The 27,128-nt window shown below is 39.7% G+C and overlaps 1 protein-coding gene across 2 annotated transcripts in view; it reads right to left on the bottom strand.

Moving 5' to 3' along the window:
• Positions 1-27,128, bottom strand: part of VGLL4 (vestigial like family member 4) — a 110,428-nt gene that overhangs the window by 40,729 nt on the left and 42,571 nt on the right. The window contains exon 1 of one of the 2 annotated variants that reach the window (XM_009636638.2): positions 8,665-8,962. The exons of the other annotated variant lie outside the window; for it this stretch is intronic. Within the exon in view, the coding sequence (XP_009634933.1) occupies positions 8,665-8,746 (82 nt within the window). The 5' untranslated portion in view covers positions 8,747-8,962. Of the gene's footprint in view, positions 1-8,664; positions 8,963-27,128 lie in introns of those variants that run through there. 2 annotated transcript variants of the gene reach the window in all.

Raw genomic sequence — 27,128 nt, 5'->3', positions numbered from 1 at the left:
AAAGTGTGCACGTCAGCATTCTCCCAGTTGCCTCTATGAGATTTAATTTACGCCAACCACAGAGTGACTGTGATAGCTCTCCAAGATGCCACAGCATGAAAACTGAAGGGTGGGGGGGGTTAAACAAGCAGCAATGCACACCAGATGTCTGAGCAGGACAGCTAAAAGATCCGGAGCACAAGGAAGCATATTAAAAAATAAAATGCCCTTCAATGCCATAAATATTTATACTAAATCCAAGAAACTGGCTCAGTTCAAACTTGTCCTATATGAATCACACAGCACTTCCCTCACCCCATCTTTATTTAATGTGTCCTGTATAAAACCACCACAAAGAAGGTGGCACAGTTATGTCAACTTTCTTTTCAGTATGGTAAGAGTACTTTTTGTAGATCTTCTACTTTAGAACAGATTACTTTCCAAACAACATAAACAGAACAACTAAAGAGTCTTATTTTACTTGGCTAGCTCTTGCGTGGCATTTACTAGTCCTTCCTAGGTAATTTAGATTCATAGGAGTAGTTTCCTCTTGACTGGACAACTTTGATTTCCTTCATACGGCCATTTAATTACAATTAGCAATGCATCACAGAGAAAACAACTCCAATTTAGTAATCTGGAAATTAATAATAGTAATAATTAATAATTTTCTGAAAGGTTCTGCTCTGAAAGAGTCAAAAGCTACATAACTTTACAAATATCTAGATTTACTTTCAGAAGTGGGACATACTAAACATTAACAATCAAGTAACAAAATTAAAAGTCAAAATGCTGCCTCTAACGTGCATCCACAGTGCGCTAATGCCATTTTTAAAACAAGTAAATACTCATTCCCCAAAAGACAGCATCTATTCCGAAAGATCCACTTAGTAGCTCTGGTTTTCACTCTTCTTACGCAAAGGATTGCTGGGCTGGGCATTACATAGATGGTAACTACAAAGGCTATTGCCAATCTGCTGTTCTGTGATTTTGGGTTAAAATAAAACATAATAAATATTTCAATATTGGCTTATATTCCCATGCAGCAGTGCCATCCCTTTCAGGGGCAGGGGGGGGAAGATAGGCTCATCTACTAAATCTCTGTTGCTTCTAACTACAACCCATGTTTAAAGGCAAAAACCTATTTCTGCATGCTGAGGAATAAATATTAAGTCTTGCACACCAGGGAGGTATAATGCTGAGTGGTTTCCATGCTTGCCCTGTCAAATGGGTTTCCAGGAAAAACTACTGCTTTTTAAACACAACTGGTTCCAAACTTTTCCTGGGAGAGCAAATATATTTCCTGGAACCTGCTAGCAACATTTGGAAGAATAGGAGGAAAGTTATACACTACAGTGCTTGATTCTCACAGTTGACAAGGAACACTCCAAAATGATGAGGAGTGGAAAAGAATGTATCTTAAAATAATCAAAGATAGTCTCTTGTAACAATGTGTTTTATGAAAAGACAGAAGCCATGTTTTTTGTGAAGGAACTTAAGCTGGCACCTACCTGCTGAAGGCATACTTTCTTTCCTCCTCTTATGCCACAAAAGCTATACATTCTGCTTTATCCCAGATATTATCTACCCCCCTCCGTGCACACTACACCGTGATTGATCTTTTCTTCAAAGATAAAATGAAGCACAAGGCGTCACATAACATTTTTAGAGGGAAAAGCTGGACTGCACCATGCACTAATATGTTTAACAAGATCTTAACACTAGCAACAACAAAGTTAAAAAGCGAAGAAAAAAGAAAAGTGTTACTTTAAAAAATCTGATACCAAACAGTGCCATGTAACCTAGGTAAAGGAAACATTCTAAGGTCTGTTTCACACTTTAGTCCCCCGCACTTGTATCACTTTTCACCTGAGATTTTCAGGACCTACATTCCTATTAAAACTAGACAGCTGAAGATCTTTGATAAAGACTCACCACCTCACTGAAGTTGCTGGATGACTTTTTCTTTGGTTAGAGCCAATGCTGTGGTGGTCCCAGGAACACCATCACTTCAATTTCACCAAGATTATACAAGAAAAAGCTGTACGGAGCTCCTCCCTAACGACCAAAATGCTCCAAGCTTGCCTTACTTCAGAATCAGCGCCAAACTACTAATGATGTTAAGAATAAAACTATTCCAACTCCATCCACCTGTAATATGAGGTTTACAAGTTGACAGAGATAACCCTAATTAAGAGCTCAACTGCCTGTTCAAAATTGCACTTGTGCTGGATGACTGACGGCCTCTCTTTCTGTCCCACCACAACTCCTAAGATACCTGCCCGTATAGCATCAAGCTATATGTGCCATTACATCAACTTGTAGAGATAGCCATGAGAACATCAGCTCTTTCTTAAAAAAGCTGTTAAATGAAGCACCGAGGAAAATCTGCCCCCAGGAAATGAGAACTGTGCATCATGGCACTCATGGTATATATGTTACTGCACCCACAGTCTTGGCATAGTGCTTATACGACGACATCTAGCAGTGCTATATCACACAGTCAATTATCTTCCAAAGCGCATGGCTTTTCCTGAAAGGGAAAGGAAACAATGACTCTGTGTGTCCAGCAATCGTTCCATGCTGATTTGTAAAGTAATTTTCAGGGAGATGATATGGACTGTACAATGAAGAAAAAATTGGCTGGCTTTAAAAAAGAAATTAAAACCAAAACCACTCACAATTCCTTAACACTGAAAAAGTATAATACCATTTTTGTAAACACTCCTCCGAAACTTGTATTCATTGCTATTCATTGCTATTATCAGTGAAAAATTACAGGCTCTGTCCCACTGGATTATTGTTAGTGTAAACAACTTTGCTAAATTGCTTGGCACACTGTCTGCATGCAGCATGTTAAAACTCTGTAGTCTATTCAGCCAAAATCAAATATAAAGGCCCATCTGTATTAATCTTCAAGAAGAAATTAATAGACAACTATTTTCATGCAAAGCAGATATTTAAAAAAGGCAAAGCCAATACATATGGATGAACTTTTTCATTCATAATTTTACATGCCACACAATGAAGACTGTTGTTTAAGCTTTATTTTTTCTCTAACAGTTCTCCATACAATACAGTGCATTGTTCAAGCTCTGGAGCAATTTAAGCTTTTTCAGTGTCTCCTAAAATCCCTGGATTTATATCCAAAGAGTCCTGGCACAGTAACAAATTTGACCTGTGAGTAACAAGTTACAGCAAATTGCTCATTAACACAGAATTTAACTTACTGCTACAAACCTCGCTACCTTTTATCTCAGAAAAAATGTTGTGCCTATCTATCTATTGAAAGTTGTGGGATAACCCACTATTAATTTTTTTTTTTTTAATTTCCTTGTTTGAGTTCTCAGTACAAATGCTGAATTAGCATCAAGGGTGAGGAGAACAGAACTCCAGGGGAAAAAAAAAAATGCTTAAGTATGACCTAAATCTATCTTGTCTTCGATGAATGAGGAAAGTAAACTGAATTTTTATGTCAGCACTGAAAAGGATATTCCCAACTTCGTGCTAGGAGGAAATGAGTAAGAAAAGCCCAACTGTGAAGTTGGAGCTCTTTGTTTTCTCCTGAAGATAAAAAGACATTGAAAAAGCACAACACACAGAATGTTCTATAAATGGGGAACATTCTGTAGGTGCATCTTAATTTACATGACTTTGAACAGAAATTTTACACTGCATTACAAATAAGAACACATAATTCACCATGAAGGAGATTTTTATTCCATTTACTTCTCCACTAATTCTTAATAGAAGAATAGTGTTAAAGTCATTTGATATATTTAGAAACTAAACCAAACTTCAGAGTTAATAGGAGAAACTGATGTTACAAACCCAGAGCAAAATGCAAGGTCAGCAAAGAAAATTGATGGAAACTATTCTTTAGAACTCAAGAAAGCACGTTACATTTCATTAAAAAGCAAATGAAGTTAGCAGTTTCAGGCTCCTTATTTGATATCAAACATCTAAACTGGCCTCTTTGGGAAGACAGACATATATTCAAAATGCCTTGCAGTGCCCTAAGACGACATATAGCTCTGCAAGCTCAGTGCTGCGGCCAGCTAATGCTTCATTGTTACAGGAACTCAGTGAAATAATTATGTAATATGCCACTAACTAATGTAAGCTGTCCTGAAACCAAGAAGGGGTGTTTTCCTATAAATCTGGATCCAATTTTCTTCATTAAAAAAAAAATCCAGTCTTCTGGACTGTCCAGAGAACTCTGTATAACTGTTTTTGAGTGCTCCAAGTCTCATAATATGCCTGGGGGATTTCTTAGCATCTTATTGCATTTCTTTATACCTTTCCCAGCACAGCAGTGCAAGCCTTGAGAATGCAGTAATAACACAAAGCATCTGAAAATGGGGGAGGGAGAGGAAGGAAGGCAGAAATCTGCCTTCCAACACACAACCATCTGCACACTCCCCCAGATAAACAACAAAATGAAACAAATCTTCTACTCAGAGACTGCACCTTCTCATACATATTCTATTGGAAACCAGGAGCCCAAACTTGCTAGACTGCCCTAGTCAAAGAGCAGGATCACCTGTGATTTGCTTGGTTTAACTCCGAGCCCTCCTGCCGTTACCTCGAAAAAAAGAGTATTCAGCAGAAGTTAAGTGAGTTTCCATTGCAAAACAAGGTGCAGATGTTCCACCTCAGAATACATGCCTGGATCAAGTGCTTGTCATTTGATAGGAAGCTCTGGGAATGCCAGGCTGGTACAGGGTGGTTCTGCTTCATGGCCTTTGCACCTCAGCAAGGACAACAGTCTCCCAAGAGTTCTCCCACTGTCTCTGAGCTCGTTATGAAAAAAAACAACGATAAGAAAGCAACACTCATTAAACTGGCCATTGTTGATCACTGGCAGCAAATGTTTAGTAGGAGGATACCAGATGTATTCATGCTAACAATCAGCATCCAGATGCTGAGTCAACAATTCTCTAATTATTTCTTCTTGTCTTTCTTAGTGCACCAAATATATTACAACAAATTGCTTGAAATGGTTGATCATTGCTAATGTGTCACTTTCCCATTGGTGAAGCATAAACATACTCATTTGAATGATTTTAAAATTTTCTTTCACCGGAAAAGGAGACAAAACTCAAATGCTCTCTTTTATGCAACTTGTTAAAAAAACCCCATGTTGTTAAATGAAGACTTTCCTCCAAAAGCATCAATCAGACTTGAGATTATCATGGGGCATCATGAGGAGCTCAAAGCTAGTAATGATATTAAGAAAACACTGAAAGGGGCACAAATTATCAGTATAAAACAAACAACCCTGAAGAAAGGAAATGGCTTTGTTCTGTGGTTCAAAGTCATGGACCCCCATTCAAAACCCTCTCACCTCATCACTGGTTACAAGCCTTTTGCTGGCTGTGGCTGTCTTAATTATATGAGTATGCAGAACTTTCCATCATATCACAGAATCACAGAAGTGTTGAGGCTAGAAGGCACCTCTGGAGATCATCTAGTCCAAACCTCCTGCTCAAAAATAGGCTCAACTAGGGCAGGTTGGTCAGGGCCATGTCCAGTCAGGTTTTGAGTATCTCCAAAGATGGAGACTCCACAACTTTTTTGGACAACCTGTGCCAGCATTAGACCACCCTCACAGTAAAAAAAAAAAAACAAACAACAAAACAAACCCCCAAAAAACACATCCCGCCCCCCCAAAAAACCCCAACCAAACATTATGTTTGAGAAGACAGTCAACTTCAGTTAAGTTTCCACACTACAAAACAGTCAGCTAAATCTGCAACACACCATTACTTCTTAACAGTTAATGGAAGAACTTCTGGACCTCCCATTTCCCCCTAGCCTCAACAAAACCACACTTTTCTGTCCATAGACTAGATCCCATCTATATTAGTCACCATTCTTTCTTCCCCCAGACCTCCGCCGAGTAAGCCAAAATCAGAAATAGCGTTTATGAAATAAACAGCACTCTGTCAATAAATGTTCACATACACACTGGAGCACGATCATGAATGACACTACTCAGGAACAGAACGAGATTAAGACATAGCTGAGGTTTCTTACACCTACCAGTCAAGGAAGACCAACCAAGTGCTGGCATTGACTCAGTTGCCTGGAGCTTGCAGATAACAAATTGCCATCTGTAACTCTTGCTGGGCAAGAAAAAGCAGGACTCATCTTGGGATGCAAATTATATTCTTCTACTCAGTGTTGAACTAAAGGGCTGCCAAATGCACATGATGGAACAACTTTTCGCATTTCTTAGGTATCAATACATCTCTTATCCATAAGCTGCAGCTACAAATCAATGGCACATAGTTCCAGTGGCTTGTGCCAGAGGTGAAAGATTAAAACCGCTAGTAAGCCTCATAAAACAATAATGACATATTTCACCAGCATACCGATTATCTCAATAAGCAAAAGCAAGTGTTTCAAGAGAGATTCTAAAGGAATAAGGAACCATCTCATTTATTTCCTGTGGCATCTAGGTCCATAATGCTTTCCTCTGAAATTACAAACCTCCTTCCACATCACACAATCTTACATGTATCTTATCCTATATCTGCAAAAATACTTTTCAGGAAGGCATCTACTTATAAGTAGTTCAAGTATAACCTTCAATAAAACCTAATTAATTGAGTTTGAAAGGGCACTTTGTTGTCAATATCATTACTACCACAGCAGTGTCTTTGAAAAGACAAGATCCATCACTGCTGACACAAGCCACTTATAAAATAAATACTATGGCAGAGGCATGGAAGATCTGTAGGCATCTCTAAAGCACCCTTCGAGTTCACTGCAGATGTTGCCAGTGTTTATACTTTTTAAACCACTGGGATATAAACACCTCACTATAAACACCACTGAAGTTTTGCTTTTCTTTTCTTCATTTTGTGTGTGTTTATTTTAGTGTTAAAAACGTTAACTTCCATAATAAGGGAAATAGCAACAGATGTTTAAACTAAACAAAGACTGCTATAATAGAGTATATTCCTAAAGCTGTTCTTTTGCTTTTGAACTATTAAAGCCAAGATCTGGTTAAATAACAATTACTGGAAAAGAGGGTGGGGAAAAAAGGGGATGGGAAGAATCTTCCATAAATGCTAGGCATAATTATAACAAATTGAAATAATGAGCCAAAACTACAGTTTTTCTGCCTTAGTCAACAAAACACTCAGGAACATGTACCACGCAAGTAGAATTTTATGCAAAACTTCACGGTCTTCTCAGAAATCGTCAACTGCTTCCAAAGAAAGCATTGGTTACTATAGAGAGCAATGAAAAAGTTAAAGGAGCCTGCAAGTTGTTCTTTCTTTCTTTTTTTTTTTTAAACTAGTTTTCTTGATGTAATGAAGAAAGAACCGGAAAAGAAAGAGCTTGGAAATTCAACTCTATTGAATCCTGGCTCTGCATTATTCAGTACTGATAGGCAAGCTCAATCTTCTGTAAAAGAGCTTTATTCAAGCAAATAGATACATATTTGAGCAGGAAAGAAAAAGAAAGTAAGAAAAAAAAAAAAAAGAAACCGAGATAGTAACAGTTCTACAGGGGGGAGCCTCTCCACTTCCTGAAGGAGAGAAATGTGGCCATGCTGATTTAATGATAGACAAGATCGTATTTTCCAAAGTGAGGTTCAGCTCCCTGTTTTCTGGCCTGGTCCTTTTCTGAAAGGTATGAATAGATAGCTCCTAGCCCTATGTATACTCCTTATTGTTTCTTCCCTGACAACTACAGCAAGTTTATTTTCCAAATGAACATGCAAAACGTTCCTGCTGTAAGAAAGATTTCTCCAACGCTTGTGTGTGGCTACAGCAAAAACAGTTCTACTGCCAAGCTGAATTATCTCAGTGGTGCCTTTCTTTCCAGTCAAAGCCAAGCCATAACCACTTCTTCAAACTGCACGTAGATAAAACTCCACTAGATTAAGAAACTGATTTTACCCTGTTACCTCGGGCAACTTCCAAAGAGGACCATTAACGCTCACAATATGCAGAGCAAACGCCAGCCTACATTAGCTGAAGTAAAACTCAGAGTCCGGCAAGGAGAAAAAACCCTAAGTTTTCTAACTAGTTGTGAAATTCTTTTCCCAGTGGAGAGTGGAGCATGGTGGGGTGGTTCCTGGGAAGGAGGGGTGTGCAGGGGGGAGGAGGGGAGGCATCCCACAGCAGGGTCTCCCCAAGCTGTGCGGGAAGGGGAAGCGAAACAACAAGCTGCCCTGTGCCGCCACTGGCAGCCCCAAGCCCCGTGGCCCCATAGCAGAACCGGTAGGGAAATACCTCAGGCCTCGTTGTCTGAAGAGGTCTCATGTCCAAAAGTGGCAGTGCACAATTGCTAGGCTGGATTACAGGTAGAGGTGTACATTAACTCTCACACCCATCTTACAAACTGTTCCTTTTACAGCCACAGAAATGATGAACAAAAACTCTGTCTGCCACAAAAGCAACATGGTCCTTAAAACTAATCAAACTGATGTTATCTTTAAGAAAAAAAAAATTAACACTAAAAATACTCTTTGTAAAAGTAAGGACAGAAAAGTTAAAAGAAAAAAAAAAAATCCTTCCCTTAAACAAAGCCTTAACAACAATACCGACTGCGAGGAATCTCACTCATAACCAACAGTACAGATTTCCTTCCCAGAGAAAGAATTCATGCTTGCAAACAACAGAAAACACACCCGACAAAAGACGCTTTGTGAAATGAAACCATTACCTTCATAGCACAGAATGCCAATATTGTTGTTCATCTTGTCCAAGTATTGGTAGTTCAACAGGTCCATCTTCATAAATAGCATTTATCGGGCTAGCAAAAAAGACCAGCTTGTTTGCTTTCGCCCAGGTTCAGGGAGAAAGAAGCCAGGCAAATGGTGCCGAGTACGCTCCCGGCTTCCTAAACTTCACTAGCACAAGGCCCAGCCTTCAGCTAATCAAAAGAAAGTGTATTAAAGAAAAGTTGGAGGGATTAAAACGCACACACTCTCCCTTCCAAAGTTTTGAAAACTAAAGTATACTGTGTCCTTCAGTACAAAGAAGACTGTCTAAAAAACTTTTCAAGTCTTTTTCCAATTTAAAAAAAAACCAAAAACAAACCACAGAGAAAAAAAAAAAAGAAAACAGAAACAAGGGAAATTTCCTAGGACAAAGAAACACTAGTTCTGCTCACAGCCTGCTGCAAGTTAACTGCACTGACATGCAGGCTATGCTTGGTATGACTCCTATGTAAACCAGCTTCCTCTCGCTACCAGGCGGGGAGGACTGCGCATGCTCCCTGAATCCCTGGAGCTCCTCAAATGTCAGGGATATTTTCTGCACAAGCTCAGGCTCTAAATGCACTGAGTAGCTGAAAGACAGAGGAGGCGGCGAGCCTCTGCAGAGGGGCCTGTGCGGAAGGGGCCATGGCTCTTGACAGGAAGCAGCGCTGCCTCTGCCCAGGAGGAAGCTCTGATATGGACAAAGACAATTAAAAAAATGCGGTACGGTGGGGATACCTGTATGCATATGGACAGGCGCTTGCTGTGTGCTCACATGCTGCTGCAAGTCAACTAGCATGCTCCTCCATTTGATTGATTTTTTTTTTTAAAGGGCTGTTAGCAGTCAAACATTCCGTGTTCTGGATTTCTAACAGCTGTCAAAGCTCTAGTTTAGAAGATACAAATGATGGAGATGTTCACATCAGTTGCTCTTATCTCAGGATGTGGTCTGCCCTTCTGCAGCCCAAACCTTGGTCACAAAGACTCCAGCTGCCTGTACAGATGTGCACACCTCATCACAACAGGGCAGAACATCTGTATGGGTGTAAGCATGTGCTAATCTAATGGGCATCAGTTTGCATCTCCTGCAGCTGATCAGCACCTGCAGTCTGAGTTGACAGAAAAAGAGAAATAAATACAGGGGAAGTTTGGCCTAAGACAAACAAAAAAGCTAACAGAGTCCTAATCTTCCCTCTGCCTTGAAACATAACTCATGCTTGCCTTTCTGGGACAGAGAATTTTAATGGTACACACATGACCATACAGTCAGGGAGAATTAATAACAAACTTTCATTCCTACTTTGAGAATTTCTCCCCTCTGTTAGAGAAGGGGAAGGTATTGTATTACAGAGGCAACTCATGGAATGATGTCTTGCCAAGGCATTTTGAAAAGTGCTGCTTGAACGTCCTGGATGTTTCAGTGAGAGTAGGTAATTTAGTTAAAGTTACTACTGATGAATAGGAATAAGAAATTTATCTCCAAGGAAGATTCCCTAGAACCCAAATAAGGTTTCTCCTCACTTCAGATACAAAAAGTAGTCCTCTGTGTTATCTACCTGTATGCTTCAACTGAAGGAGAATGTCCACTAACAGCACTGAATTCAATACAGCAGGAAACAAACTACCTGAAAAGAATTCTGCAGTGCTGGGAAGATGAAGGTCAAGAAGCCTTTCATTGATTATTTATATGCAAAAAGGGCACTCTCCTATTTGGAAATACTATTAAATCTTTAAGACTTTAACCTGGTATAAAAACTTATGGGTACTTAACACTGAGGTAGCAGTACGTGTCTTGCATAGTACCTTTGTGTCTGTACTCATAGTCATAGCACCATAGTGTCTTTGCCTCACAGGACTGGTTACCACAAAAGTTGCAACCACACATCTCTAGACCAAAGTAATGCATGGTGTTTTCTAGAAAGACAAATGTTTTTAATAAAGAGAAGAATGCTATGATTTTTCAGCAGGGGGACTAGAAGTTTTACATAGCAGATCATGTTGTACATACTCACATTCAAAGCTATTCTTTACTCATGCTTTGGATTAAACCAGCCATTTAATAAAGGCATCAAGAGAAGTCTTACTGCTTTAAGATATAAACTATGATAAAAATCCATACCTACAATACTAACAAAAGAGAGGCATGTTTCTTCAGCATGAAATGCAAGTTTCTTATGTAAGCGTGCCAAAGCTTTTCAGGAGAAGTATTTCTGATATGTACAGTTTTTTAATATAGAGAGCATCCCTGAATTTACATTAACACAGCAGATTTTGTAGATGCTTGGGAAGTATAAGAAGAGGTAAGGATTTAATTTTTCCAATTTAAAATACTTCAATTTTTGTGGGAAGTGCAGGTGATGAGGAAGAAAAGAAAGAAATGTTCTAAACTTTTTTAGAGCAGTGGTCTACAAGACAGGGTATGCACATAGTGGGGCAAGGCATTATAGTTCAAAATCCAATAACATCCCCTCTATATTCAAAGATACGTGTTTCTTCAAGGTGTTTGGAAAAGCAAGGCTGGGTATTGTCTACAAATCACTGACTGCTCGGTATTGCTGTCCAGGCACAATAAAGAAGTTGTCTTCTTTATTAGACCAGTAGTCACTGGCCTACAGGTTTTTTAGGCAGTCATGGCCACTTTATTATGTGAACGCCTTTCAGCAGTACAGCATACACAACGATTAACACTTGTCAAATGTTGCATAATGAACAACTTAGACGCACATCAAATAATAATAAACTGGTACTGAACACAGGGAGCTTTATAAATTTCTAAATTAAAATACCTACACTGAAAGTAAGGCAATGCCTAGTGAAAGAATAGGGGGAAAAATCATCAGTGTAAATCTATCTCAAGCATTCTAAAACCAAAATCCATTAATAAGAAATCTTTCTTTGAAAGAAAACAGCTCAACAAATTCAAGTCCAGCAGACATTAACCTTAAATACTGACAGGGTCACTGTAAAAGTACTCTGTTCTTGACAGCAAGGAATTCCCAGCTGCTTGACTCAAACTGCTGTTTATTAAACACTTCACCACTCTGAGATACCTTCCACCGAACTGAAATCAATAATCAGTGCATCAGCAGGTTAGATGCAATGTACGCAGAAAAACAAGCTATTAACATCACCCCAGGACCTCTATTAGTTCATTCTGTTCTTCTACATATAGATACTTGCAAACACAATGATGTGCTGCAGCATCCCTGCTTCGTATTAGCTAGAGTACTTCCTATAGGATTGCACACACTTTCTTACGTGAGGCAGATAAATACCATATCCATATATACAAAATGTTTAAAACACTGGAACTTTTAATGCAACAGCATCCCCTAGAGGTAACTGAAAATCCACATGTCTGTCTGAATCAGTCCAGACTTCACATCGAAGTACGTTACATTGGATTCTCGTTATCCCACATAGCAGATGTTCTGGTTCACTTTAATATGGAAAGCAAATTCAGCCTTCACACAAGAACGTCATCACAGAGACAAGGAAAGCAAATGAGGCGGGAGAGAGGGGGAGAAAGGTGGTTCTAAGGAGTAGGTAAATCACCATTTTCAAAACCAGGAGGCTCAATATGTGTTTTGACAGCCTAGTATCTGCATTAGAGTGGACTTTGACAAAATTTCTCTGCTGCTTTTCTACAATTCTAACAATAACAGATTAGCAAAACTCTAGCTCTTGGAGAATACGGTGGTATTTCTACAAAAGTAGCATGAAGCAACTGGAGTGGTGGACTCAACCATCTACGCTCCATGTGTTTTCCCCAGATTAGATATGCCTGGTCAGACAGAGCAATGTGCATTGGCAGCTGGAGCTGGAGGCACGCTCTTGGTGCTCTGTAAAAGTCTTACAGTGCATGTTACGAGTATAGTATGTTATTGTGTCACTGGTTCCTAAATGCTGATAAAACTTCTCTGCTATAAAAATATATAGTCCTGGCTTATTTGAGCAATAATAGGACTTAATATAAAAATAATTGTGTATTATTACTTAGAATTGTATCTTACTTATTTACCCAATTTTTTTGCAGGGAAAAAAATAGCAATTCCTTATTATGTCAAGTCCATAGTATCAGATTTGATAGTAAGAGTCTATATGTGGTTTTTACAGCACTTACATTAAGCCGCTTTAGAGCAAACGTGTTCAAGCATGCTACAATGGAGCATCCTTCCTACTTCTCTCCGCTGCCCTGCCCCTGTCCCCTGTCTCTGGGCCACTGTACTCCCCTCAGCCCTCCTTACTCCCTTTTCTCCCATGTTTGCCACTGCCTCGGGCAGTAGAAGAGCCTGGTTTTGGTGCAGTTTTACTAGCTTGGTCTACACTCCACACCACAAAATGTCTTTCAGTGGGAAAATGCATGACACTGGCAGGGAATCAACACCATAGAAGAACAATGTGCAAGCCGTTCACTTGGACACAACTGAAATTTCACCCTTGATGATCGTCAGCAAAGAAGAACTATTTCTACAGCGACCAGTTTTGCAACCGAGAGAAAAAATGAAGTCTTTATAGAGGTGAGACACACTCATGTGTAAAACACAATACAGTATTGCTCAGTATAATTCCATTTTTTGAATGGACAAAAGTATCTGTTGCAGCTCCTGAGGTCAGACAGGCATTTAGGATATACCACCTATTAGCTGATACCTCCGTATGCTCCAAGAAGGAGGTGGAGGAATAAAGTGAGAGTACTTAAGATACAGGTTTTACATTTTTTTCTTTAACTAAAAAATGAGCAAATTTTAGTTAATAACTGCTAGGTGGCGATGTGCCTGAAGGAAAAATACTGCTTTTCCTTTCCCACACACTCCACTGCAGAGTTGCTGCACTTTCCACCTTGATTTTTATTATTTCAATTAGAACACGTTTCACAGAAAAAAAAGTAAACACAAATTCTCATTTAAGTAAACAAAATTTCTCGTTTAAGCAAGATGTGGCATTTGCTTTTACATGCATTCAGATATGATAAAGAAATACAGTTAAAATTTATTAAACATGCAGGAAGTTCAGAGATGCATAAGGAAAATGACATGTAAAGTTTCTTGCAAACAGCTACCTCAAGAGCTGTGCCCCTGAGACCCACACAGAATAACCAACCCATAACTAAACTCCTTGCTCAGTGAGTCAGATACCACAAAACGTACTGACTTTATATACTTTTTACAACACATTACATAATGATTGCACCAGTGAACTGAAGATGTCAAAACCCATGTTCTTCCAGATCACTTTTTTTTTTTTTAAACATAAAAGTACATTGCAAATAGATTTTCATCAAACTACCTTCTCCCTTTCACAGCCTCAAAAAAACCCAGCCCTACCAGGTAGAACATCTCTGAACTAAAGCTAATGCACGCCTTCTTGTTTTAGCTGTCCTTTACAAGCTACAGGTTTCAACAGTATGCCAGACATTATAGAATAGAAAAGATGTTTTTGTTATTATCAGTGGAGTTCCTCGAGACTGAAAGATAGACTTACACCCAATATTAAGTCGTAGCAAAATAATTTGTATATTCTCTTTCTTTCTTGTCATACCCCAACTTACGCAATCCTGCTTAAAAAAACATAGTAATATTTAGCGAGGAAATCTGTTTATGAGGGTGCATGCGTTCTTAACTGCATCAGCACTCAAACTGCTAGGTAGCTCAAGTTCTGAAGCTGGCTGTTTCTGAAGGACCAAGCCAGCAGGCATTTTGGTTTCAGTTCCTTACTGGCCTAATAGAAAAGAACTGCCAGGGAAACCAAAAATACAGTGATGCCCAAGAACAGAAAGAGTTGCAAGCTCTTCTGGGCCCCAGGAATGGATGGTTATGGCTTGCCAGGACTGGGAGCTCGATTTTTTAAGATTTTTTTAAAAATGCTTAGCTGTACTGCAGTTCTTAATCTGTATTACTCATTTCTTTTGAAGACATAGAAAAGCACATCACTGTGAATTTAAATAAAAAATTCAGATCACTTAATTGTAAATATTTAGCAATTTAGAACCAGCCATTTAATATCAAATAAGAAAAAAGACTCTGAGACATTTAACAACTCAAAAAGCTTTTGGTTAAAGTCAGCCCCCACCAGCAAGAACCCTCTCCCTGTCTTTTCCAGTTTTCCCTCCATCACCTCCAGAAAGTTATTTGTCTCCTAGTCCAAACTAAACGCAGCCTTCTATTGTACCACAGATCATTTTCATGAAGGAGGTGAGGAAAGGGTAAGAGGATGAAGAAGATGGGGATGCAGGCAGGGCACAGACAAACCTTCACTGCAACTCACACTTGGCTTTGGTGGTTTGTTGGGGGGTTTTTTGGCAATAGCCACATTTAGCTCTCTGGGTCAAAATATAAAATGGGCGCAGAAGGCAGTGTACTATGCCTCTGGTAGCAAGTGCTGCTCCAGCAGGTACTTCCTGTCTCCAGAAAGAAGCAGCTGGCAATTTAGGAAGCAGCCCACTTCACTTCCCTCAGCTGGATCACGCCGACTCAGGACTTGAGCTACGGCCTTCAATTGCTTTCAGTTCTCTTACTGTGGCACAAAAACTGTAACTCCAGGTTATTTCAAAGCTTTAAAGTGTTTTTTAAAGCTTTATAATGAACAGTGAGCAGGAGCACGCAGAGTACACATTCTGCCGATCTTTCTGAAACTGAGTAACTATTTCACAATCGCCAAAGACTGCAGGGCAGCAGAGGCAATGAACCAGATGATCTCTTCCAAGTTCTACCAGGTGAAATACAAATGAGAAAAAGTGTTCAACAGCACCTGATTTATCTTGACCTTGTTCTTTGACTGCTTACTCAAACTGAACAGCAGGCTAGGAAGATCGGGTTTACAAAGAGTATTTTTCATTTTTCAGTAGTACCTTGCAATTCACAATTTGCTGGTGTTTTTTTCTCTTTTTATTATCTTAACTATATGATCCTTTTTATTCTCTTGACTAGATGATCCTTAAGGTCCCTTCTAACCTAGTATTCTATGATTAAGCTGGGCTGAGAATGCTTTAAAAATGCAGCTAGAATACATAACAGATAAATCTAGTTTATCTAGGTTGAAAAATTGTTACTTGCTAATTAAAATCTTGATAATTGTTCCTGTTATTTGCATACTAAATTAAATTTCTGAAGGGTTGATAATAATCACAAACATAATTTATCCTGAACTACAGAGTCTCGAGCACCATCAGAGCCTCCAGATGCAAACAGTGAAGTGTTAACTTTGCCATGCCCTATATTGTGTCAACAGAGCAAAGAAAATACTTTATATTTTTTCAATATAAGAAATGAGAAGGAAAAAAAGGAAAGAAAAGAAAAAAAAAGTGTGTAATAAATAAAAAAAAGCCTATTCTAAGTCAGCTTGATGCTCAGGCATTTAAAACACTTTTTACTTAGAAAAGTTAGGAGCCAGACCATGTTTAGAGGCTAGATTTCAAAATTACGGTGCAGATCCCTCAGCTTTGGGAAGAAGCAAATCCAGTTTCAAGAAACCACTAATTACAAGGTTTAGAAATAAAGTAAAGAGCTCTAAGATTGCTGAAGTCTTTGAAAATATTTCCCCGTTACAGCTAGCTTGGCGAGGCATAAGATATACTCACAGGGCCTAATTCAACTTAGCTGTCAACGTATGTAAATCTACTTAAGTGTGTGGAGTTGACCTTGCTTGCGCAAAGACTGAGTATTACAGGCAACAACCTTATAAATGAGCTAGAGCCATGAATCCCAGTGCTATCTTGCTAAGAACCATGCAGTAAAATCAATTACAAGTTTTGCTACAAAACAAATTAATTCTATCTTTTAAATATTAGAAGTTATTACTTATCCTAAATATTAGGATGAAAATGTTAATAAGTATCTATTACAGAACCCAATTATATAGCTTGCAACCTACTACTTCATTAAATTAAAATGAAATTTCATTCAAATTCTAAGACTATCCATTTCCAATTGAGGATCGTGTTCTCTACTATTTAAAAACTGTTTGACCTTCATAAATTATTTTACTACACTAAAAAAAAAAAACCAAACCAAACCCAACCTAAACACACACTCACTTGTCCCACATTGTAGTGCCTTTGCTCAAGGTGCTGATGGATCTAGTGTCCTCTGGATCAAGTAGAAGAAAACAAGAAAAAAGAACCACCACATTCAGATATCAAAGTGTTGCCCTTGCATTATTTAAAGTAGTAATAGAAGAAATGTTTTATGTTTTAACTGTATACGATATATACATACACATACATATGCACGTGCATGTGTGTGGTATTATGTAACACAGATGCGTAATATCAATAATTGTATTAATTCTGCTAGCTGCTACAGAGAATGCCCTCGCTGTACAAATTTACAGGTCTCAGCAGTAGAGAAAAAACATCCCTATCTACCCCTTTGCGTAAGTGAAAACCTTTCAAGAGTAGTCAGCCCTCCCTCTTCCAAAATACAAATATCAGCTTCAAAAGTTCATGCTCTGAAGCTTTGACAACTCCTGACAGTGAATGCTGTGACATTACAAGGAAGCTGAAACCCTACTTTTGCCAATGCAACAAAGTTATCATTTCCAATTCTACAGGTACACAAGGCAAGGCATTTTTCCTTCCAGAAAGGCCATTTTTAGTCTCACAATCAGACCTAGAGACTGCTGAAAATTCTCCATCAAAACTATTTTCAATGGAAACAGTACTAGCTTTTCTTACCATGCTTTTGCTTTTTTCCACCCCAAAAAATGGGAACAAGAAGGTTTAAATTTTTTTTCATGTTTTACGTTAAAAAAGACCCTTATTTTAATTGTTACTAACTTCCAGCTCTCTAACGAAACAGCAAAGTCTTGGGAATTACATTTAGATGTATTTCACATCTCTCCCCCTCTCTGCGTAGTAATTGTTCTTTTCCTAATGACATCACACAAACGCTGAATGAGGATCCAAATATCACTGATGCTGCTACACTGCAAACCTTATTAGCAAAATCTAAGAATATTAATGTATTAATTAAGACTTAGGTAATGACCGCATGCTAGCGTGGAACTGGAATGAAATTGTCCAGATATACACTGCACAGAATTTACTGCACTCTACCTTTTCACAGAACTAGAACTTGGCAGGATGGAAAAGACGTACTTAACTCTTCAGTTTTGCCTTCTACCCACAACATAAAATTATGGCTCATGCTTACTGTATCAAATTCCATTTTGGGACATGGTTAGAAATGAAAACAATCCAATCCCATTGTGAAATAAGGCAGTAGAGAATTACTAAGTTTTACAATAAGGCTAAACTTTTCCTAGAGCTTATTTCAGCAGAAACATCCTGTTAGTATGACACTATTCAGTACAGCCAACATACATAAGATTACAATATGCAAACTAATTTACTATACAAAACCATTACTATTTGCATACAGACAGTTCTTAGAAAAAGAAAACACATGCTCTTTATCAACTCTTGTTTTAAGATTGCCAATATTATAATTCTCCAACCAATTTAAGAATGTAATTTACTTAGCTATAAATAACAAGAAAACCACTAAAAGTGATTTTTACATTTAGAAGAGTAATGGGAGTCTTTTCTTGAAGTGATTCTCTTACGTGATAGGACGGAGAACCCCATTTAAACATGGTTACTGAGGTTTCAAGATAGACTACATTTTCAGTCATTCACAAGTACTTTTTTTTTGGAGGGAAGTGGTAGGGCTAATTACATAAGTCATACTATTGCCAAAAATTCTGAGCTGCTGTTTCCAGAAGTCAGAGAAATTGAACTGTCATATGAAAATGATTGCTCGGGCTGGGTCAGGACAGTTAAATAAGGAGTCATATCATTGGTATGAATTGCTGATTTGTTGAAACGATGATAAATAAAGAGAGAAATAGACACAACATGCACCAACAAGCATTTAAACCATGCACAAAAGTATGCTACTGTATCCTCAAAATCAAAGGCGCTTGGTTTACCACCTTAATATTCAGCATAACTTGAGTTGATGTCAGTCTTGGTGATCAGTCTAGAAGCAAGGCTCCAACATGTGCGAGCAGCCCTGACTAAACTGCTCTGTGAACTGCACGGCACTGAAACACATAGGCACGTACCAGAATGGAGTCTGGGTTTGCTAGTATTCTTAGCTGAGCTGGTTGTCTTTGGTTTTAAGAAGTAACAAAAAGGTTACAAAACATAATAAATCCAAAAATAATAAAGCCAAAAATCACATTCAACTCAACACATTACATATCTTAGGAAGCTGTTTTCCAGATAAATAATGTTATATGTGATTTTTTAACATACAAAAAATGTTTAAAGAGTATCACAACGATTGTAAAAATCACTCACAAGTTAAAAAATGCCAGAAAAAGGATTTTTTAGGGTTAAGCCTGATTTGCCACCCTCACAAAATTGTACTGCATAATCATGTTTGATTACCTTGTAGACTATATTCCCACAGGACCTCACCTCATTTTGTGTAAATAAAAGATTTACTGGCTCTGGTTCTTAATAATGATTGAATTGAATCATATCAAAGAGATGTCGTAAAGGTTAATTAAAGATTTATGAGGCTTTGTGGCAGTACAGTGAAAAGCACCATACAAAAATCTATAAGGAATTGGGATAATCCTGCTGAGCTTTGTTTGAATAGTGGGCAGAAAATAAAGTTTAGGCTCCACTAAGCAATGCACAAAAAACCACCCAGATATCAAATAGTTCTTTCAGTAGGCACTGTCCCTCTCTCTAAATGAGACTAGGGCTTTAATGCAAAAAAAAAAAAAAGTTTATGATAAGGAGCACTCCATACCCTGCATTTATAACCACAGAAGCTGAATTTAATTGCCATCTTCAAAGTCTCTTTTCAACACAGTATTTCAGTATACATGATTTTCCTAACAGGTCAAGTTAAAAAGAAAAGCGCAACCCCCCAGCACTATCCCTACTACTCCACACAACTAGTACCCACAAGAACCAACAGCCAGGATGAAATACTGACAGCCGCCATAGAGACTGCTTACCCGCCCCTCCTGCCTTGTCCCCTTTTCCACTCGTCCTATTGCCCTCTCTGCCTGCCATCTGCCCGCTGATACCTGTCTCACTCCCTTCCTGTAGCTAGTACTGTTACCAGAGTCTCACACTCCCACGTTCATTTCCAATACTCTTTCACTCGCACCTACTTGTCCCAAACTCTTGCCCAACCAGTCCCAATTCCCATATTCTCCTGCCAACATCCCTCCCTGCCTTCCAAAGCACGCCCTCCTCTTGGACACCTCACCTCTCACTGACTCTGGGCTCACGAGACGTCCAAGCACTGGAGCCATCCAAGCCAGGCAGCTCCTTCTTCTGCACTGCCCGGGCCCAGGTCAGGCTGAATGCTGCCATTCCCCCTCTGCCTTGGGCACCAGCAGCCCAGACAGCTCCACTCACCTTAATCAGTATATTCACTGCAAGCAGAAACATTCCAAAATTAGGTGCTACCACCTCTGAGTTTGCTAACTTGAACAGATTTTTACAGTGGCAGTAGAAAGTATGCAAAGGTCAGACTTCAAATGCCTCCTCTGGAACAGATCATCACCAGAATTAATGGGTTTTAAATACAGGGAAATAATTCCTCTTTTTTTCCTACTATTTCCTGCTTTATTTCCTACCTTAACTGATTTTTGGAAATAGGTAACTCATTCTGAATGAAGTTACAGGAAAAGAGTTTTTTTAGTTTAAAAAAAAAAAAAAAAAAAAAAAAGAGGTTAAAAAAAAGCCACATCATCTTAGTCTAGACCTTTAGCATGGAAAAAAAAAATCACATCCCAGGCTGTTGAAGTCCATTGAATATATAATTAATCGAGATTAGGATTTTACCAAGCATCTAGTCACTAAAGAAACCCATGAAAATAATCAATGCGTCCTGTTCTGGCTATGTATGTGTACGTGTGTACATACATGTATATGTACATATATGTGTGTATATATGATGACTTTTAAACAGGCTCATTTTTCTCTATACCAGTTTATTAAAACAGAACTCATGTGGAATTCATTTCCCCATGCATGCTATTGTCTTAATTAAACAAACAAGTAAAATCTTAGCAATATATAGCTTAGTTAAAGGGAGTTGATGACCTATTTTCCTTTTTTTGGAAATGCTTAATTTTATTTATCACACACTTTATTCAAGTAGGTACTCTACTAAATCATTCCATGTTCTCAATAGTATTTTAAAATACACTTTTGACAATGCTACTCAGTGGAATAAGAACAAGAAGTGCAAAAACTGTTTGAAACAGGAAGAATCCAGAGGAGAGCCACAAAGCTGGTGAGGGGTCTGGAGCACAAGTCTTATGAGGAGCGGCTGAGGGAACTGGGGTTGTTTAGTCTGGAGAAGAGGAGGCTGAGGGGAGACCTTATCGCCCTCTACAACTACCTGAAAGGAGGCTGTAGTGAGGTGGGGGTCAGCCTCTTCTCCCTGGTAACAGATGATAGGATGAGGGGGAATGGTCTGAAGTTGCGCCAGGGCAGGTTTAGGTTAGACATTAGGAAAAATTTCTTCACAGAAAGGGTTGTCGGGCCCTGGAATGGGCTGCCCAGGGAAGTGGTCGAGTCCCCATGCCTGGAGGTATTTAAAAGAAGGATAGATGAGGTGCTTAGGGCCATGGTTTAGTGGTGGGGATGGCAGGGTTAGATTAGCGGTTGGACTTGATGATCTTAAAGGTCTTTTCCAACCTAGACGATTCTATGATTCTATGACTATTCTTTTCCAATTTTCGATCTAATTACACATAAATCAAATCCTCCATGAAACGATGTTAAGATCCTGTATCAAAGGAAGCAAAACAATTATTGCCACCAAAATTAATCCTACAGGCTACAGGGAAGAGGATTAGTGAAACAATTCACTGCACCTCCTGTAAGTCAGAATGTATTTATCACACCAAGTAATAAAACCCTGTGATGTCTACGCATACCTTGTAGCCTACAAAGCACAATGACAACTACTTGCAGTTAAAAGAGAAATGCAATAAAAGAAGTAAACCGTCTCCGTTTCCCAGTGTTTTATCTCTCTCAGTCCCTCTCCTGCTCCTCATTGTGGTTGTGGATTTAAACATCTAAGTGGTGAAGCTGTATCTAGAGAAAAAAAAGCTATAAAAAAAAAAAAAAACCAAACCCCAGAGAGATCTCTACACAAAGACAAACCATGTTCCGGCTGTCCTCTGCTGAGCTACATAACCAGCCCCAGCTTCAACTCCCAACACGTTTTCCTCGGCTTTTATGTTGTTCTGCCAAAACGAACTGACAGCGTGCACTTACCAAACCAGCTCTAGGGCAGGGCGAGCACGCTCCTCTACAGCTGAAGAAAGCAGTTAGACCCTTCTCTGCAGTGATATCACACACTCCTGTCCGCACTTGCCATCACACAAAATGCAAATCGCAAGCTATGTGGATGAATAACTAAACAATTTAAACCCACGGCACTGAAACTGAAGAAGATCTCCAAGTATTTCATATATATGTCTTAAGAAAAATTAAGTATAACAGAGATATGACAGTGCTGGGGTCAAGAGAACAAAACATTGATGTGCCCGAAACGGTATTTATGCTTAATATTTCCAAATATGGAACAGACTGTGTGAAGTAAGTGAAATAAGGAGACTCCACAACTGAAAAACTAGAACCTGGCAGTGACCTTGCCCCCTTTTTCCCCATGTTTTTTATGTTGCAACTTCATAATATTGCAAAGTTTTGCAATACTGATGTTTTTCTTAAAGCCCCATTTCTCCCAAGGGCCTCTGAAGACATTGCACAAAATTTATGTTTATTTTTTAAGCTTTTATTTCTAACAGATAAACACAGAACCATGTAAATTGTGCCTCAAAGTGAGTCCAAAAGCTCGAAACTAGAAAGCAGTGAAAACTTTTTAATTGAACAATTTTGAAGGCCAATCTTGAAGTGCTAAAATGTTTGGGTTTGGCAGAACACTTAAAACTTTAAAAACAGCGTAGCTGGATAAATACCGTTAAAAGACATTTTCTTCTTCTGTGTCTCATTCATCAAATGCACTCAATCATTTGGATACTTTCTATCTCAGGACAAATTTGCTATCTTAAAGCTTTCTCTGAAGTCAGATACTCAGATACCCGTAACACAAAACTGAAGAAATTATCATATGAAAATATATATGACAGAGGTCCTAGGAGGGCATTTTCCAGTTACTTTCCACAAAGAGAAGAAAGAATGCAACTACACTAAACTGAAGCCCCATGACCAGTATTTTTATTTTAAAATGTCTATTAAAAAGGTTAATCTTCTAACATGTAATACAGACAACATATTAGAAATATTATGTGCGTAGAATTTCTATCTCCAAGAAACCTTGTAAACATGAATATATTCAGTTTCCTTCTGAGGCAAGTATCACACCTATATCACAGCTGGAGAAACCAAGGCAGGACGATGAGATTAACCTAAAGGCACAGAAGCTAGTCAGCTCCTGACTCTCCATGCTGGGCCAAAGACCACACCTTGCTTTCATCCACTCTAGTAATTAAGGATAAAAGAGTTCTTGGTCTGTATATTCTTTTCAGGCAGAACCTGTCTGACCTGTTAATTTACTGACAATGTATTTAAAAAGTCACATGACAGCCAGCCAGTGGAGAACCTTTATTAAAAGAATCCTGGTCCTACATGTTTCTTGTAGAATACCTCCCTCTTTTTCCTTCCTCCAGACTGTGTTCATTCTGCACACCACTCTCTCTAGTTCTGGATGATGAGGGGTATAAATTGTGCCAGACTCTTGTTCTAAAGAGGGAATGCCTTCTCTAAACATTGCTTTGCAAGAAGACAAATAAATTAATTAAGTCATTAGGAAACAAACAAATCAATATAGGACCATATTATTCTTCTTTCTCTGCTCAAGGCAGAATGAAATGTATAAAAAGAAACTAGAAAGTGTTAGGAATTCCCACAAAAAGTACTGGTGGAGTCCAGATTCTTCCAGGGACCACAAAGGAGAAGATCTGAGCTCTTGACAAGTAAGCGCAGCATGCATTTACCCTCTGCAAAGTCAACCGGATTCACAGAAGTGCATGAAGGCAGCTAATTCTTGCCTGTGAGTCCTGATTTGCAAGCCTAGCATGCATCAACTAAAATGCTGTGGACAGCCCTTGGGAAGCTGGTTGAATTGCACATCTTCTGCTTCTCTTGGATTCTTCTTGTGAACCTTTACACACCTCGGTGAGCACAATCTGGTTCTTAACTTTACCTAGAAAAACCATAGCCTGACTTTGGTCTCAGAAAGACGTCCTTTCAGTTTCTTTGCATTTAAACTGGGACATGTCTAACTCTGCCAAGATCGAGTATAAGAAAGCTAGTCAAAATGAGGAGTCCATATCCACATATATCACATTAATTAGAATTTCACAATGCTGTCCATGGGAATAAGTGTTGGCAAGATTGCAGCCTTGGTAAAAATATCCGTACCAACATAGCTCTCCATGCCTACACATCACTTCCTTAGGGAAAAGTACCTTCATGGGCTAGCCTGAAGAACATAAACAGGGTGCTGAAGCCATGCCTGTCAATTTTCCTAAACGAATAATCCTCTCAACACAAAATACAAAGCGCTTACTGGCTTTTGCCAGACTGCAGCAGATATGGCCCACCAAACTTCGTGTCATTAATACTATAAAAAAGCAGAGCAACTGAGCTGCCTGTGTAAAACAACAAACAGCTTCATTCTTATCCACCACTTTCTCCTGAGGTTTGCCAAATACTTAACAAATATCAAACACTCAAAGCTCTTTTGGCTTCAGAAGAGTTGGTAAACTGTCTGTGCTGATGGAAACTTCTCTCCAGTTAGACTAACACAGGAGATAGCCATCATGTTATAGAATAATGTTTGAGTAACACAGTTTCTGTACTACAGGACTTGTGCTAATTCAGGCTTTATTCTATATTCCCAGACAGGCCAACCAACTCAGGCTAAAGCCTGCTTGACTTAGCTTTCCTTTGCTTGCTCGAAGATGGAATTTGTGTCAGGAATGTCTGTGCAGTAAAGACAATCCCAAAGAAACCAATTAGCCACAGCAGCCTGCACAGCAGTTGCCTTGGCATTAAATATCAAGAATGCTATCTGAGCACTGTCAGAGGTTATTATATATCTGATAATTTGCAAAGTTTTGAGGGAAAAAAAGATTACTATTAATAAAAAGTGATACAACTCAGTTAACTGTTGCATAACAAACGTTCAAAATTAATTCTGTATCTTTGGATGCCAGTGCAAGAACTTGTGTAATATTGTTTACCATAAACTCAGCAAGGCAGTGATTCCAGATAAACAGCTCTAACTGCAGAATGTCAGTAGATGACAGCAAGGCCTCCCAAATGAAATAAGCACATAAAAAAATCTAATGGAAACATCAAGTTCTTGTCTTCACACACTTACATGTATACCCCTCTAATATTCCAATGAAAAAGTTTATTCTTGATCTGAATTGATTCAAGTGCAGTAAGCCCTATGAAGACTTGACTCAATTAAAATGGTTGTATATTGCTGTAGCGTGTGTTAATCACATGAGTAAACTCTGAACTGTTACTACTTTGTCATCATAAAGGTCTGCACCAGTTTCACAAAGTTGTCTTTTTCAATTGCTTCCCAAGTAAAATTGATATAACGTCTGTACACAGCCTAAAACTGAGAACAAACCGGGAGGGGATGTCACACCAATAGCTGACTGTTTAAATAAATAAATTCTGATTCCTTTGCAGTTGTGGAGAATCCTGCTTTACTCAGTGTGCATGGTGTAAAGGCATCAGAAAAAAATAACACCCTCAGCAGAAGTGCTAGCTTGGCCTCAGAGAATAAATCATAGAAAACTACTCAGTAATGTCTGGGGGAGGCAAGCATCTCTGACCCACACTGGGGCAAGAGCCTGACCGATCCTTGTGCAAGGCAGTGACCCCTGTGCCAGTAGATAACGAGGGACTGCAGGGAGCCACAGCCCCACTGCTGCTTCCCACATTGGTGGGACCCGGCAAATCAACAGACCCTCACCCTCAGGCACCCTCAGCTCCTGCAGGTTTTGGAACTCGGCAGGAACCGGGCCTCACGGAGAAGCACTCTGCTCAGCATGGCTTATGTTGGAAACAGAAAGACGAAGCACACGAGCATCACCCATAACCTCTTCAGAAAAACAGGGGCAGGTTTACTGCTGACACGCCTTTTAAAGAAGAAATACACTGATCTACCATGCAAATGGTGACTAACATTCATTCAAAGTTTAGCCTAGAGCCTGTGGCCACTCGGACAATTCTTGTTAAAAGCATGATTATACTTCAGTTAAAGCTTTTCTGCAGAGCTGTAAACTAAGTTAGCAATGAAGCTCGACGTCCTAGCTCTGTGTGCACTACACACACGGTATAAAATGGCTTAAAGAAAACAGTGATGATTCTATACAGCGAGCTATCAGATCAAAACTATCTGTATTCTGACAATCTATAAAGCAATGCATTGGGTTTGCGTGGCAAGGTTTTGGTAGTGAGGGGGGGCTACAGAGGTGGCTTCTGTAAGAAGCTGCCAGAAGCTTCCCCTGTGTCCAACAGAGCCAATGCCAGCCGGCTCCAAGACGGACTGGCCACTGGCCAAAGCTGAGCCCATCAGCGATGGTGGCAGCACCTCTGGGATAATGTATTTAAGGAGGGGGAAAAAAAAAAACTGTGCAATTGCAACTGGAGAGAGGAGTAAGAATGTGTGAGAGGAGCAGCCCTGCCGGAACCCAGGTCAGTACAGAAGGAGGGAAGGAGGTGCTCCAGGCACCGGAGCAGAGCCCATGGTGGGGCAGGCTGTCCCCCTGCAGCCCAGGGAGGCCCAAGGGGGAGCAGATCTCCACCTGCAGCCCAGGGAGGACCCCACACCGGAGCAGGGGGGTGCCCGAAGGAGGCTTGACCCCGTGGGAAGCCCACGCTGGAGCCTGTGGCCCTGTGGGGAGTGGAGCCCAGGCTGGAGCAGGTTTGCTGGCAGGGCTGGTGACCCTGTGTGGACCCACGCTGGAGTCATCTGCTCCTGAGGGACTGCACCCCATGGGAGAGACCCCACGTTGGAGCAGGGGAAGAGTGTGAGGAGGAAGGAGCAGCAGAGACAGCATGTGATGGACTGACCCAAACCCCCATTCTCTGTCCCCCGTACCACTGGGGGGAAGGAGGGAGAGAAGTGGGGCGTGAAGTTGAGCCCGGGAAGAAGAGGTGGGGGTAAGGTGTTTTAAGTTTTAGGTTTTATTTCTCATTATCCTACTCTGATTTGATTGGTAATAAATTAAACTAATTTCCCCAAGTCGAGTCTGTTTTGCCCATGACGGTAATTGCTAAGTGATCTCCCTGTCCTTACCTCAACCCATGAGCCTTTTGTCATCTTTTCTCTCCCCTGTCCAGCTGAGGAGTGGAGCAATAGAGTGGCTGGGGGGGGGGCTGGTGCGCCGCCCCGGG

Source organism: Egretta garzetta, unplaced genomic scaffold, assembly GCF_000687185.1.
Source record: "Egretta garzetta isolate BGI_Z169 unplaced genomic scaffold, ASM68718v1 scaffold553, whole genome shotgun sequence".
Lineage (NCBI taxonomy): Eukaryota > Metazoa > Chordata > Aves > Pelecaniformes > Ardeidae > Egretta > Egretta garzetta.
The sequence above is the reverse complement of the archived record's forward strand: the minus strand, read 5'-3'. Positions and strand labels throughout refer to the sequence as shown.